At 40.7% G+C, this 16069-nt stretch overlaps 1 protein-coding gene across 14 annotated transcripts in view; it reads left to right on the top strand.

The window, feature by feature from the left end:
* FREM1 (FRAS1 related extracellular matrix 1) overlaps nt 1-16069 on the top strand; it is an 84543-nt gene that overhangs the window by 14033 nt on the left and 54441 nt on the right. For all 14 annotated transcript variants that reach the window (XR_007158741.2, XR_007158742.2, XR_007158743.2 and 11 more), the window contains 3 exons: nt 9945-10442; nt 14801-14895; nt 15472-15773. Coding sequence is in view for 11 of the 14 variants with exons in the window: in XM_013193555.3 (XP_013049009.3) it covers nt 10212-10442; nt 14801-14895; nt 15472-15773 (628 nt within the window). In the remaining 3 variants the exon portion in view is untranslated. The remainder of the gene's footprint in view (nt 1-9944; nt 10443-14800; nt 14896-15471; nt 15774-16069) is intronic.

The following is a 16069-nucleotide window of genomic DNA, read 5'->3' as shown; positions in this document are numbered from 1 at the left end:
ACTCTAGTAGCTGGCTGTGACAATAAACTGTATCTGGACCATGTGTGATTTTCTGCCAAATATAGCCTCCAGTTTTCTAAAACCATTATACCATTGACCGCATGAACAGACAGGCTGTAGCTGCAGTGTGCAGGCATCCTGAATGCAGAAGGATATAACTTTGTCACTAAAAATCTGTTAATAAAAGAAGGACTGTGTGGTTTTGGATCTACAATAATTTCAATAAGGTGTGCTACTATTTGATTTAGTGCATTCTCTCTGTTTGTCAAATATAATTTGCATGTAATAATACCACTTTTATGTTACATTATGGATTTCACAGAACTTCAAAATCTCTTTTGATTTGTATGTAGGGAACATCAAACCCCCTCGCACAACTTTGTAAACCTAAATTTGTGTCTGTTCTAAATCCATCCTCTTGCCTTTAGGTATCTGTATAAACAGGAAGGAATTGCTCTTTGGAGACTCATCTTTTTCAGCCAGAGTATAGCAGTAATCTTGGTGAAAATCTCAAATGAGTCTCCAAGTTTCACATGTCTAAGGCTCAGAGAGATGAACCAAGACACTGTGATTGTGGGAAAGTGTAAACTATACCATCTACCAGCTGTTAAAATTTAAGCATTCAAGAAAATCCTGTGTGTAGCATGTGCAGAAGACTGCAACGCTTGTTTAGTTCTGTGAGATGCAGTACACCCTTCAGTGAGCTTGTCTTTGTGCAGAGCAGCCTGCAAAATCTTCCTTTGCAGAAATTCAAAACCTCTGCCATCAGTTTCAAGGCTCACCAGCTTTTTCCCCCACACTCAGAAAACCAGCCAACCTATAACACTGCGTAAAGAAATTATTCTAAAAACATCAAAACCACATGCTGTGCTCCTAGTAAGTTTTTATCCATACAAGGGTGTCAGCCAGAGGTGGAAGCCCGCAGCTGTCCGTGCAGGACAAGGCTGGGTGTGATCACACAGCTTCCTCAGTACATGAGCAGATGCACGGCGCTGCGGAAAGGTGCAGTGTGTCAGTGGTGTTGCATTTCATCACCACAGCCTGATGATTGTTTCACAAAGGTATCACACCATGTAGTTCATGGTGTAGTGAAACAAGGTCACTACCAGGCAGCTGGTCACGGGCTCCCCGTCTCCTCACTTTTCTCTTCCTTGCACAGAAGGCTTTTTCTGTTCCTATTCCATGGGCTTTCACACCCCCACGCTGTTGGGTCAGGGATGCATTCATTCACTGGTGTAGTTGCTTCGCCATGGGTTGAGCTCATCTAGCACCTCACACTTGAGGTGTGTCCATAGCTAGCAAAGGAAAAGTATGGGGCTGCAGAGCCAGCTTTGTGTTGTCACATTAAGTACTGAGTGCAGTGCACTAATTTTTGCCGTTGCTTGCCGAACTCATGGCTCAAGGTGACGCAAATACTTTTATCCTTCTAACACCAACATGATAATCATTGACTAATCCTAGGTAGCCTGCTTATGTTTCACTCATTTCTTTTCTATCCATAGCTAGTTAATTGCTAACATGAAACATCTACTTGAAGTTAAAATCTCTTGGGAAATTTCCTCTACCCATTACACTTGCCTTCTTTCACCCATCCACAGTTTCCATTATTAGAGGTAGTTTTCATTTTTACTTCATTTTACTTTTGAGTCATTTCTGTGTGGACCAGGGGAAACCACTCGTCTACCCACTTGCTTGACTTCTCTACTGTTAGGAAGAGTTGTTCTTATTCTCTCTCTGCAGTGCATATGATTATATATAAAGCCAAAAGAATGGCTTATCTAGCAGTTGTTCTAGTCCTTTCATTTTACTATTTTCACCAGTTTTCGCCTAGTTTTTACCCCCTCTCTCATAACAAAGAGTCTCCAGGATTTCTCTCCATTCTTGTACAGAAAGAGGAGAGGGAGAGAGATTAAACACCTTCCTGAGCTTCACAATTGTGTCGTACTCTTATGAAAGTACCACCAAGACACTAAAATAAAAGCAAACAAACAAACAAAAGCAGTAAAAAACGCAGTGGATCGTGTTACTGTCTACACTGAGAAGTAGCCTACTCCCTTTAATTGCTGACCGAACAACCTCTTGCTGTATCTGAATGGTTTAAATAAAATTATAAGTGGAAATATCTAAATCTTCTGAAAGGTTAATTAGTCCTGGAAATGGCAAAGTGGTAGGCTTGTTTTATGTTTCTCCTAGGCTGGCTTGACCTCCCTGCAAACAGATGTCTTCTGTAGCTTTATGCTGCCAAGGGGAAGGTGGGAAATCAGTGAGCGCTCAGTCCCAGGAGCATGAGGGTGATGTGCAGGAAAATATCATACTAACAGCATCAGTGGAGGAACCTCTCTGGAAGTTGGGGTGCTTTATGGAGTTCCTCAAACAGCTGTCAAAAAGATATAATAACTTATTTATCTGAGCCATGTCTGCACTGCACTCTGTTCCAATTCAGTGTTCACGTCTGGTGGAGCATAGTAGTCAGAGTGTGGCAAAGCCTACTTGTGTAAAGGTCTTAAAAACATAAAGAGCAACTAAGAAAGAAAATCATTTCATTTTTATCCTTCCCATCTGGGCTTAAAAGAACTGAAGATAAGGACATTTTCATTGTTCTGTTTGGGATAAGATATTTACCTGTTCAGAAAATGCAGTTTAGGTATTAGTCTCTTGTCTATAAGAAAACAATAGCCAAGACTTGATTTTCTTTGCTTTTTCAGTTGTCTTTGTTACATTAGACATCTGCCAACAGTATGATCTCTATCTCAAAATTTAATGTACTTCTAACACTATAAGCAGATATATTTAACGCTTAAAAGGGCACTGTGCCGGTGGTGTCTAAGCGGCAACTGCAATCAATAGCTTCTTCTTGTTAGTCTCAGCCTGGGACCCTGACCTGCTCTGCCTTTTCAACAGTACGCTGTGAGATGGTTATGTGCCAAGCTGTTATTTATCCCTGCTACTGGTTCATTTAAAGTCTTTCTCTCAGCATTCCTCTTCCCCTCGACTGTCCTGCTGCTAACTCCCCTAGCCCCCCAGTTGCCTTCTGCACCTTAACTCTGTTTAACGGGAAGGGAGGGCCTTGCAGCTGCAGCTTGCTGCAGAAGGGGTCTCATAACAAGTTAGAAATGGAAAGGGTTTTCAGCAAGGGCTACTGAGGAACCCTGGGGAAAATAATAATTTGGTTTTCCATTACCTCTCAGTCCTCACTCCTGGCGCTGGGCCCCAGGTATTTGATTATGGAAGGGATCCTGTTCGCATGGTGAAACCAGCACCCTGCTCCTTCCCCCTTGCCTTAAGGTCCAATACCTGACATTACACTGCATTAATGTTTATGGAATCACATTCAGATTTTTCTCCTCAGCTTCTTGTCTGTCTTTGTGTAACACCAAATATGCTTTCAGTCTTATGGTGTCCCTTTGGCAAATGGGGGATACTGCTATACTCAGTTTCCACCACCTAATACCCTAAGCTTGGATGAATCATAATTTAGTTTATGGGAGTAGCGACAACACACTGAGAATGAACGCTGAAGTAAAAACTAACCTCTGTAAACTGAAACTATATCAGGTTTTAATCTTAGAATCAATATCTGTAATGTGGAAGAGAGTAGAATAAAGAGCACTTTTTTTTTTTGTTTCTTTGCTTATTTTTTTGTTTCTTTATACTCTAAGTATTATGCCACTGCTACAAGAGGACAACAGAGAAACTCTAATGACCTGCATATATCTGATGTGCTTTACATCCTTCATCTGTTTTCCTTGATGAAGATAAGTCAATAGACAAAAAATACTTTGCATAAAAATGCGCAGGATTTGTGCAAAAGTGCATAGGACTTTGTTTACAGACCAAAACTGAGAAGAAAAGAAGAAAACTGCTACCTAGCATTCCTTAACTCTGCAAATACCTTGTTGAATACTTAGTTTCACTGTGGCCTCTAATCTTTGTTTGTAGTGTGCGGAGCTAAGATGTTAAATAGCAGAGTCCAACGGTGCATGGGTTAATTGCACATTCTGAAGTGACAATCCCCTAATTGAATATTTTAGGGTCCTCTCATTGCCCTGGGATAAATTTTAATTGCTGTAATAATATTTATCTCGTTTCCTAGAAATCGTGCAAGGAACAACAATTTGTTCTCTTTAATCCTGCCTTCTTAAAAAAATCCCATGGTCTTTTTTTTTTTTTTTTTGGTAAACTTTTCCTGGTGTTCATTAAAACAAATCAGGCCAAGGGCAATTTCGAATGCTATTGTTCTGTGAAATCTCCCAGACAGCAGAGATTTTGTCACACAGTCTAAAGTCTCATCCTAAAGTCACAGCTCCTAAAGTCTCATCCAAATCTCACTGAAGTCTTTGGATGTCATTGAAACTTGGCTTACGGTCGCTTGTGTTTACAGTTCTTTTAGTAAAGTTTTAAGTATTACAACTGAGAGCTATCCCCCCCCCCCCCCCCCAATCTTATTTTCAGTAGTTTTGCATTAGTAGAAGTGTATCTATATCTTTGGGATTAGTCTTTATTTATGTAACATTAGCTCCCCTCAGATTCAGACTCAGGGATACCCGCCTTTATAACTTTAAATAAAGAAGAAGTGCTGGAAACCTTTCCACCAGCTTATTAATATTTACATTCTTTAAAATTTCATTCATGCAGGAGTTGCAATGATAAATTTTGTTTCCAAAGATTATCTAAAAGACCAGATGTACTTTGACATGGTTCTGGAGGTACACAGCTGAGAGTTTCTGTATGTACCTTTGGATGGGTTCTGCACAGATGGCAAGCTTTCCATAAATCATGGATACTTTTAAGGGACATACACAGTTCTCCAGATTCTGAAGACAGTTAACACTTGAGAAATTTACACTAGTTAATGTTAAATTGAGAAGTTCTGTCAGAAATTTTGTGATAGTGTTTGAGTCCCTTCCCTTCCCTTCCCTTCCCTTCCCTTCCCTTCCCTTCCCTTCCCTTCCCTTCCCTTCCCTTCCCTTCCCTTCCCTTCCCTTCCCTTCCCTTCCCTTCCCTTCCCTTCCCTTCCCTTCCCTTCCCTTCCCTTCCCTTCCCTTCCCTTCCCTTCCCTTCCCTTCCCTTCCCTTCCCTTCCCTTCCCTTCCCTTCCCTTCCCTTCCCTTCCCTTCCCTTCCCTTCCCTTCCCTTCCCTTCCCTTCCCTTCCCTTCCCTTCCCTTCCCTTCCCTTCCCTTCCCTTCCCTTCCCTTCCCTTCCCTTCCCTTCCCTTCCCTTCCCTTCCCTTCCCTTCCCTTCCCTTCCCTTCCCTTCCCTTCCCTTCCCTTCCCTTCCCTTCCCTTCCCTTCCCTTCCCTTCCCTTCCCTTCCCTTCCCTCCCCTCCCCTCCCCTCCCCTCCCCTCCCCTCCCCTCCCCTCCCCTCCCCTCCCCTCTCCTCTCCTCCCCTCTTGAAAGTCATTTGTATTTGGCTGAGAACACTTATGCTTGTAATTAACAATTGCATATTTTTTCACATGTGCCCCAGCAGCCTTGAGGGAAAACTAGTTCTTCTAGCATTTGGAGGAAATGTTTAACAAACCGCATCAGACGTTCTCAGTCACTCTCCTCTAAACTGTACCCAATGTGCTCTACTCCTCTCTTAGCTCATCAGAGTCACACCAATGCCTCCTCAGAGGCTGCTTCTCCCTCTCCCTTCTTGCTCCCCTGGATCATCTGGGATCATCTGCAGAGCAGGGCAAAGGTCTGCTGGTAGACAAGGAGCTCTTCGGAGTTCCCCTTGCTGAGTGTCCCTTGCACAGTGCCTTGTACACATCCTTGGGGTGATGTTTTGCACCAAGAAGAATATCCATTGTCCAAATTGCCAGAGGTGGACTCCTCTTCCAGGTTCCCAGTTTATTTCAGGCAGTTTTTCTCTTGCAGTGTCAGATTGGCAAATCCACCTCTAGTCATGTCAAAGGATGCCTCTTTCTTTGTCAACACACTTCTTATGCTAGTACGGTTTTATATTGGATCTCACGGGAATTACTGGACAGTCTGCAGGGTACAATGCAGTGTTTCAGAAAAACACAGCGGGTAATTCACTTGGGTCCTGGGATCCAGAAAGCTGTATCATTTTGGCTGAGAATCAGCATGACTTAGGGTGTAAAAGACCCCTGCAGGTAAATTCCACCGTAGAGACTCCACAGCCTCCCCGGGTGACCTGTTCCACTGGCAGTGCTCTCTGTGGATTTCTCTTCCCTAATATCTAATTGGAATTTCCCTTGTTGTGAATTTTGTTTGTTGCATCTTACTTCTTTGCTGTTCACATCCAGGTTCTCTGCACTCCTTTGTTAGACATCTGAAAGCAGATATAAGATTGTCCCATAGCCTTCGCTTCTTCAGGCTAAACAAACCCAGCTGTCTTGACCCCTCTTCATAAATCATGTGCTCCAGACCCTTGACTATTTGTAACCCTGCCAAGAGATAGCAACTAATATATAATACAGTGATGAACTGATATGTCTGTTTTGCTTCTCAGACCTAAGCTGCTAGGTCCTGTTTCTGTGAGCTTGGTAAGCACACAACTCACCTGGAGTTCAGCTATTTTACTCTATAGCCAAACCTTTAGAAAATCAATGAGGAAACAGCTTAGTCTAAAAACACTGCACTAATCTTCCTAATGCATTGTTAATGAACTTCATGATTTCATTAAGCATCTAAGTTTATATGAAATATTGCAGCATATTTGGAAGTAATACCTCAGTATCCTTCATTCTGGAAACATAAGTGACACAAGAAGGAATAGGAGGGATGAATCAGGCTTAGTGATGATATTAAGGGTAGAGCAGTAGGGAAGCTGTAAGCAACTTAGAAGAGCCACAAAAAAAAGTGGCATCACCAGCTGTGCTACATCTGCTGTAGAGCAACAACACATGGACACTGTGCATCAGCATAAGTGCCTTGTAGGACATGCATGACTTTGCTGAAGCAATGTCCTTCTTTACACAAAAGTCTTATACAGTCTTAAACAAAATTTTATACAAAAGAGAATGTTAATATCGTGGCTCTCACTTGGACGTCTCATTTTATTGCCATTATGTTCGGAAAGGATCCCCTGTCATTTTGTTTTGCTATCACTGGATTGAGGAAGTGAGGTTACACTTCTCAGGAATTTCACTCAGCCACACAGGGAGACAGCCCTGCAGCAGACAAGTAGGGACCAATTGCAGGAACATATTGGGCAAACACGTGTACAGTGATACAGGAGCAATGCCTGCAGGCAAAAGCAGTTAAAGAAAGCCTGTAAGACTTTCTTTCTTTTACTTTCTGCCTGTAAGTGACAGCATGGGACCAATTTTGTGGCAGAGAATAGCTCATACATCCACTATGAAATTGGACAAAATGCTCCTGGCTCCACTGGGAGCCTTTCTGCTCTTAGTGTTTTTGATGCAGGGTAAGAAAAGGCAGTGAATAAACCACTGCCCACGCCTCAGGTTTATACCTGCACTCAGTCTTGGGTTTTATGGGCCAGGCACCAGAATGTAGATCAACCTGAGCTTAACCACAGTGAGTTGTGGATGCCTCTACAAGAGCAACGCTCTGACAGTGCTTGATTGAGAGATACAGCTGGCTTTCTCTTTTGTAAGCATGTATGGAAAGTGTAAAGAGAACAATACATTTGCTGAACACTGTCACGGCTGGACTGGAGCTTAGGCTGCATCAAGGTACAAAGTGCTTTTGTGGTAGCCATTCAGGTGGGAGTAAAGACTGTCCAGGCTATACATATATTTTTTTCTTTTTCTATTCCTTTTTTTTTTTTTTTTGGTCTCCTCCTCCTCTTCCTCCTCCTTCTCCTCTTCCTCCACCTCTTTGTCCTCCTCTTCTGACAATTTAAAATCCACTGCAGTCCCTCTGCCAGGAGTTTCCTGCTGGCCAAGGATTCTGGCATGCCTGAAGCCCGAGGAGACATTAAGCACAGCATCTTCTTGAGCCATATGTGAAGGAGGTTGTTTCAGCCCAGTCCTTGCCATGCTAGATTCAGGAAGTAGGATGAGGGCAGGGCAAGTGAAGCAGGTCTTCACTCAGAACATCTGTCCATGCTTTGTAACTGACATTTGTAGGAAACATAGTGTATTTCTGAAAAATGCTAGCATTCCGTGCACTAGGTGATAAATACCAGACAGATATTCAGGCTAAAAGGGTGCATGTGCTGAAAACTGTACTTCTTTCACTTGGAAAAAGCCTGAGGTCTAATTCGTTTTCCTCCCCCTCTTTCCATGCTGTCCTTTATGGAATTGCTGACTGTCTTTCAAAACTGTGAATTCCAGGAAGAAGAGTGCTGACTCAGATGTGCTCATTTTGATGATGTGTCATGCACACTCATCCTAACAGAAAGAAACAAAAATTAGCATATATTTTGGGTACATTTATATATTAGGTTTTTAGTAAAATCTGTATGTGTAAGTAAATGCTTTTAAATAAATCGAGCTTTTTATTTTAATTTTAATTTTATTTATTTATTTTTTCTGGAGCACATTAAAAAACGTGATGAAATCATGATTTTCATTCTCCTTTCTCTACCTAGAATTCTACATTTTCTCCTAGACTTTTTCAGACTGAGAAAGCTGCATAATTTTAGACCAGACTACAAAGGTTTTTAGATAAAAAAACAGAAAACTAGAGTTAAGATCTGGGGTCCACAGTCAACATACATCTAACTTTAAACATATGTTAGTCCCAGTGTCTTCAGTTTTAAATCTGGGCTGAAGTGAGTGGATCTGTCTTGTATTACTTTAGGGAGGGGATAATCTTTAACAAATTGTAACTGCCATTTGTTCACTGAACCGTAGAACTGAGCTGATGGCTATGTACAAGTGTAGACTGTTCAGAAGGTCACTCTGCAGATAACAGTAGAGTGAACACTTATCTGTGAGTAATAATGAAGGAAATATAAAGAGATCCATGGATTTTTTTTATTTTTATTTTTATTTTTAAATTAATATTCAGGAAAGCTCACTGTTGGCAGGGTCATATTTACACTGTGTGAACCAGTAGTCAGAGCACTAAACTTTTACAAGAAACTGAAGGAATCCTGATGCTTTAATAGCTTGTAATCGCTTAGGATCAGATTAGATTTAATTAAATCAATTTATTGCCTATTCTTTGGGCCACAGATCCAGTTACTTCGGAGGGTTGTATAAGGGTCTTATAAGGATTTCAGAACTGCTTGGTTAATGACAGAAGAACTATGTTTTTCTTATGAAGTTATAAACATGAAAAAGGAGATCAGCTATAACTAGGGGCATGAGAGACCTTGTGTAATTTTATTTTTCTTGTTGTCTATTGTTCCCTATTACTACTGTTTTTATTATTATTATTATTTTTTAATTCAGTTCAGACTGATTACTATACATTTTTTTTTGAAAAAGAAAATATTCACCTTTGCAGTGCAGTATCATATATATCTCTGTTAACATTGTGGGATAGTCAGTCACTGTAGTAGGAAGAGTAGAGAGTACTAGGAACATGTTTTGAGCTAAAGGTTGAGTTTTTTCATCCACATTCAATGGCACAGAAAAAATGTATTTAACAAAAAGCCACACTTCCCTTATTCTACTTTATTCTACTACTTACATTGAATCTGGACAAACGCCTACTTTTCTGCACTTTGAAATTACCTGGATACTCATACACTTTGATTAACATGCTACTCAGTAAAACTAACATGGTCCAGTGGTAAAAATGGCTGGTAGCAGAGGATCCTACATACTAAATATTTATTCGTGAAAATGTCTGGAGTGCACAGTGAGAGCTTATCTGTTGAGGGAGAAGTCTCATTGGTACATAGCTAATTTTCTGAGCATATATGTTCTTAATGGTGTTCAAAGGTGAAGTTCATTTGTTGATTGAAATTAAATTGCAATTATAATGAATTATAAGGAAATGTGTTTGCTTGCTTGCTTGCTTGCTTGTTTTTAAGAGATGCTCAATGCCTTATACTTTTTTTTTTCTCTTTTTTAAAGGATTAACAAACCTTAGAAGTACTCTGAGAACACATTTATCATTTCGTCTGACTAATGAATTTTATAAAAACCCAAGGATATTTTGAAAGGCCTCTGTCCAAATTTCAGTCAAGGGATGCATCTTAATAGAAAACGTGGTACATTTTATCCTGTGACTAATGTTTTGGTCCTTCATTATATGGTGTAAATCTGCTGGCGGAGGAAGAGAAGACCACTTTCATCAAGAACATTTTCACTAGTGGAAAAGAGCTGGTGTACCCTAATAATATGAAGCCATTTGAGAAAACCTGGTTGTTGCCACTGCTGTCCATTCTCCTAAGAGCTGTCTGCTCCTCCTTTATTAGTGTCAACCTTGGCATGAAAGTGATGAAGGGACAGTCTGTCTTCCTGTCAGAAGATGACCTCAAGTTCTCCATCCCCAGAGAGAAGGACGTGTGCAAAGTTGAAGTTGTGATAAATGAGCCAATAACACAGAGGGTTGGGAAACTAACTCCACAGGTATTTGGGCCCTGCTGTGCTGCTCCGCGTGTCCGCCTGTGTACAAGTATGGGAGAAAGCAGGAAGTGTTGCTTTCTGTAAGATTTTTTGTGGCAGTGGTTAAATTGCATTGAACTGACTGTTTTGTGTGAATGAGATTCAACCTTTTGTTAAAGTTAGCCAGCTGATAGAGGATTGCACCCCTGAAATTGAAAAGTTGAGCTCAGTAACATGCATACATGAAAGCGGGTTTGGTCAGAGTCTCCTTTCACAGATGGAGAATGGGTATTTCAAAACTTTTGGTTAGGAGACCTCTTCCAATCTCTCAGCTGCCTGTTTTTCTACCACAAGGATATCCACTGTCCCTTGGGTAATGCAGAGCCAGCTAGAGCATTTTGCATTTTAGTCATGCAGCCACTACCTTGGGAGCAATTAAGAAAAAAAAATCATCACATACAATAAACACATTGTGTACAGTATTGTTTGCTGCACTCTGCAACAGCCAAATTGCTAACAGATGGCAAATATATTAAAAAAATATTTGTTTTCTTTTAAAATCTCAAGCTTGTAGGAATGATGAAATATATTTCACATACCACCGTTCACTCATTTGCCTCACAAATCTCTCCATTTAAGTCATAGCAGGAGGGAGTTGGAAGTAACTGGCATGAAAATATAATGGTAGAGGTAGATTAATGGCTTTAAAATGAACCATAACCAAACAGCTTTTGTCTGTTTCTCTAAAGTTTTGTTAATTGTACCATATAGCATACTTGACTATATTTGTGTATGTGTCTAGATTTTTAAACACTCTCCCCGAGGTTTGTGGTGGTCTCTGCAGAAACACCAGCCTCAGAAGGTTTTTCAGAGCTTCTGGCATGGTCATCAACATTATTTTTTACACCATTTTGCACCGCAATTACTTCTGCCAAACCGGCACATTCACGCCAGGGAAAACAGCAGGTGATGAACAGGGTAACACATTAGCTTCTCCAGAGACTGGTCCCAGGAAGTTCAGTACCTCTGCTGGAAGGCTCTGCAGAGAACCCTCTTCTCTGAGCTCAGGGGTTTGTACAGCATTTTTTTCTCTCCACTTCCCCAGTCTTGCCTGGCCCACTAGGAGAAAAAGAGAGTCTTACACACCGCATTGCCAGTAGACTGTTTCTGTATGCAAGGCTGCTGACCGAGAAATTGACCTTACTCTTTGCTTTCATTTTCTCTTAAATACCTAGGGTCCTTGCCTTTCTCTACTCCCAACCCCACCTCTGTTAAGTGAAGTGCCCATCCTTTCATGGTCCCATTTCTAGCCCAGGCACACAAACACCTCTTGGAGGCTGCAGGTGCACCTCACCTGGAAGAATGAGCTCTCGTGGGCAGGTGGACACAGGGTACGAAGATGGAGAAGGGCTGTGGCTGCTAGTGGTGTGGGGATACCTCCCCTGGATGGGTGCTGGCCTGAGTGACATCCCAATAGGAAAGGTGCCTTCTCCTCCCCTCTGTAGCCACATGGAGGTGAGACCACTGCAAACATGCTTCCAAGTGGGTTTCTTCATGGACACTGCCAGAGAATTAGGCAGTCTGCTTGTCTCAAGTCATATTCTCCAGCTGGGAAAGAACAAGATGCCATTTGTAGGATAAGACCTTCTCTTTTCAATGATACACTCAAATGTGCTGTCTGATCTTTAACCATTCCTGTAACAACATGCCAGAGTCTGGCCATCCTGGTGCCACTCATACTCTTTCTACCAGGAGATTCTACTGCCTGAAAATCTCTCTGATCTGATCTATTTTACTGCCATTAAAGTGAGTAATTTACTAGGAATGTGTGACAATTTAATTATAATTTGTAATTGAAAAGCAGTTGAAGTGGAAAAAAACAAAGCTCGATAGTAATTAGGAAAAGATTTAGATCTCCTTTGTTTTACCCAGTGAATTTATAGACAATTAGAGTTGCCTGCTCATATAAAAGGAAAACATATTAGGAAACATAAAGCAGATGTTTCTTTTTGCAAAGCAGACTGAGTCTTATACACATATAAAATAATCAGTCAGCGGTAACAGACCTTTGTGGAAAGGTCCTTCATCTTCTATCCCCTTGTTATCAATTAAGAGGTGGAACTAATGATGTCTTATAAAGAAAGAAAGAAATTTCTTTGATATGAATAACCACCTCCTCAGTTGTAGGCAGTCTTCGCTTGTAAGAACAGGGATGCATCAGCTGAGGAGCCAATTATCAGGTGCAGGTCAGGTCTACATGTCACCAAAAACACTACAGACCTTGAGGGCTCTTCACTGGCTTATATCAGTGAAGAATCTCATCATCAGTGTATGTTACTAAACTACAGGAAGGTATAGTATGAGTGACTTTCCTATATAAAGTGCATATTTTTGTTTAGCTTGACACACCACTAAAAACTTTTTTTGACTTTTTTTTTTTCTAGAATATCACTGAAGACTAATTCATTACTTAACTATATCACCTTCCTTTGTGTTAGCTTGCATAAAAAAGAGAAGATAATAAGTAAGAAAAGGGCATATTATTTGCTGAATACTGAAAAATAGCAAAATATATTTCTAAAACGTGAAAACAACACACAGCAGAACAAACACAACATAGTTCAAACATTGATTATATATGAAGCATTTTTTCATGAACTTTCCTTGTCCTTTTTTTCCTAAGTAGCCTCATCAAACAAAAATCAGTCATACTATCTGCAACACCATATATTGTGGATTGTTCCAAGATTATTTTAGCCAATTGGAATAGGGTGGTAAATCCATGTATATGTATCTGATAAACAACTAATTCATTACTTACTGAAAAAATATGATTTTGTACAATCTGCTTCTTGGTAAAAGTTAAAAGCAGGGAATACATTTTAAAATCACTAGAAATATGCAACAATTACCACGTAGCTTGAGCCTCTGAGAGTAACTTCAGTGAAAATGGACACTTCCAATAATAACGAAAGTGATGAAGGGACATTAGATGAACTCTAATTTCTAAATTTCTGATTGCTAATGTGCAATTAACAGAAGTGCATCCCAACTATTTAATTGGTTTACACTGAAAGACGTAAGAACTACTGGCCTTTGTTTCTGTGTAGCCATTACACAGCGTTAGAACTTCCATCTTGCTGTACTACTACTACTACTACTACTACCACTACTACTAATGAGAGTATTACTTTATGTTTACATTGAAATTCAGAGCATCTAAAGAATTTCTCAGTTTACAACACTTACAGTCAGCGTTTCAGAATCTCACCAAAAAGCCCTTTCCATTTTACCATCCTCCAGAGCGGCTGGGAGATGTAGCTAATTAAGGCAATCCACTCCATTTTCTTTACTCTTTTACTGTATTTTAAGAAATGACTGGTAGTATGAAATAACTACTTTCTGCAAAAAGCCCTTGCTTGCCAGTCAACTGCACATATGTTAATTCTGATTGGTTATGACCTCATCAGAACTATTGGTGAATGCTAAACAGATTTTATTTTAGTACACAGAGGAAAAAATCATGTGTGAATATTGCCCATAGAGACTGAATCAAAAACACATTTAACTCTGCAGTGAAACACACAAGAAATGATTAGCTTCTGCCCTGTTGCTGATACTTATATGTTCTTTCTGTAGATATGAAACATTGATTATCCTCTGCCTATGCACGGGATGTGTAAGGGTTCCCTCTTATCACAAGGATAACTTGGAAATGATCTTATCAATGCTAGGAGCTTTCAGTCATTAAACTCAGTTAAAAATTATAACTGCATGTAACTTACCAGACACTCAAACTGGCATATGTGAGAACATATCATATCAAACTGGCGTATGTGAGGTCATATCAATCATATGCCCCAAAATCTAAATCTCTCTTGTGAAGAATGGGCATATCAGAACTCTCCAGAGCAATATATATACTATATATATAAAGGATTTAATATTTAAACTAGCTACAGCATAAGCAACTTGTAAAGCTATTAAATGCAATGTTATCCTTCAGAAACTGTTGGCAGTTCAGATCAGTTGCAGTCCTTCCTATGAGCACAACTGTATCCATACACCCACAGGCTGAGGTGGTGAATAAGTGTGTGCTAAGCTGGCTCGTGAGCTGCAGGGGAGAGAAGGGACTTGGTGGCATGAGAAAATCACCTTTATATGCCTTTCTAACTGCAGAGCGCCAGCATCCCCACATTGCTCTTGGTGCTCTGGATCTCTCTGGGAGACCAAAGAATGGGTAAATACCTATTTACAGAAATAAACTGCAGATTAGAAATTTCCTTAGGCTGATGCATTCCTGATAGCCAGAAAGAACAGCAACAGAAGTTGTGAAGTTAGCTTCCTTGACAGTGTTGTACTTGTCTGTTCTTCCTCCATAGGTTTTTGATTGCCATTTCCTTCCTAATGAAGTCAAATATACTCACAATGGTTGTCCAATTTTAGATGAAGACATGGTCATGCTCAAGCTGTACAGGTAAGCAGCACTGGACCACCACACTTTATTGTTACAAAGAATGCAATTTTGTAAGGAAGAGCAAGCAGTCCGTTTTTCAGGGTAAAAGCAGGTTCTGCTGTACACGTGGTAACTACGTAGATTCAGCAGCAGCATCGTTAATGAACAGCTGACCATCTGTTTACAGGAACATTTTTCATGATCTATTTCAGATACACTTTGAAAATGTGTTTGTTAGTATAGCTAAATATTATATACAGTTTGTTCATTACAGAAAGCCAGTGATTATTCTTCTTGTTATTGAAAGTGGCATGGGTACTTTAAAAGCATGGCATGTCCTGTGCTTTGCTGCTGACAGGGACACAGACCCTTGGGTATAAACAACAAACAGCTTATTCCTTCACTGACAACCTTTTTACAAGCATGAAGAGGTGGGCAGCTGTGTTGGACACCTCATGTTCTCTGAAGACCTGGGATTTGAGAGCACATGAATGAAAGGGGTTCAAGTAATTCAGTTTAGAAAGTGAGGCTAATGTCAAATTCACAGAGAGTGACAGATGGGATGAAGCATAATTCATTTCCTCCTATCACCTGCAGGTTTACAGAAACTGAAACGTTTGTAGAAACATTCACCCTTCATGTACAGTTACTTGAGCCAGACTGTAACATCATCAAAATGCGCTCCCGAGCCCTGGAGGTGCCCGAGTACTATGGTCTGTCCGGGGCAATTGACAAGAATGTCCTCACTTTTGACTACGACAGGAAGATAAATCTGGAATGTACCATTTCCATAACCTCTTCGGAAACCCACCTGCCTGCTCATGGCCAGCTCATCGCGGGGGAAGTGCAGCAGGAACAGCTTCGTGGGGATCAGCCACAGAGCTTCTTCCCTGGCCCCAGTATGAAGTGCTTTAGCCGTTTATGTTAGCAGGTTCAAAGGGACCTGGCAGACTGCATTTGCTGTTTGCTCCAGACATGCTGGGTAGGAGTGGGTCATGTGAAGTTTAACAAACAGCTTGAGCTATCTTGGAAACTGAAAGGGTCATGAAGTTTGTGTGGGGCAAAATGCAGCTCACAAATGGTCAGTAATCCCCTAACAGGAATCTGGTTTTGGCTCTGAGACCTGTAGACCAATGTGATGGCTTTGGGAGTGCCAAAACCCAGTAGAAACAGCAGAGGGAGTTGTTGGAGGAAG

The sequence above is a fragment of the Anser cygnoides genome, chromosome Z (genome assembly GCF_040182565.1).
Source record: "Anser cygnoides isolate HZ-2024a breed goose chromosome Z, Taihu_goose_T2T_genome, whole genome shotgun sequence".
NCBI classification, from domain to species: domain Eukaryota; kingdom Metazoa; phylum Chordata; class Aves; order Anseriformes; family Anatidae; genus Anser; species Anser cygnoides.
Note: the sequence above shows the minus strand (reverse complement) of the source record. Positions and strands in the feature narration are given on the sequence as shown.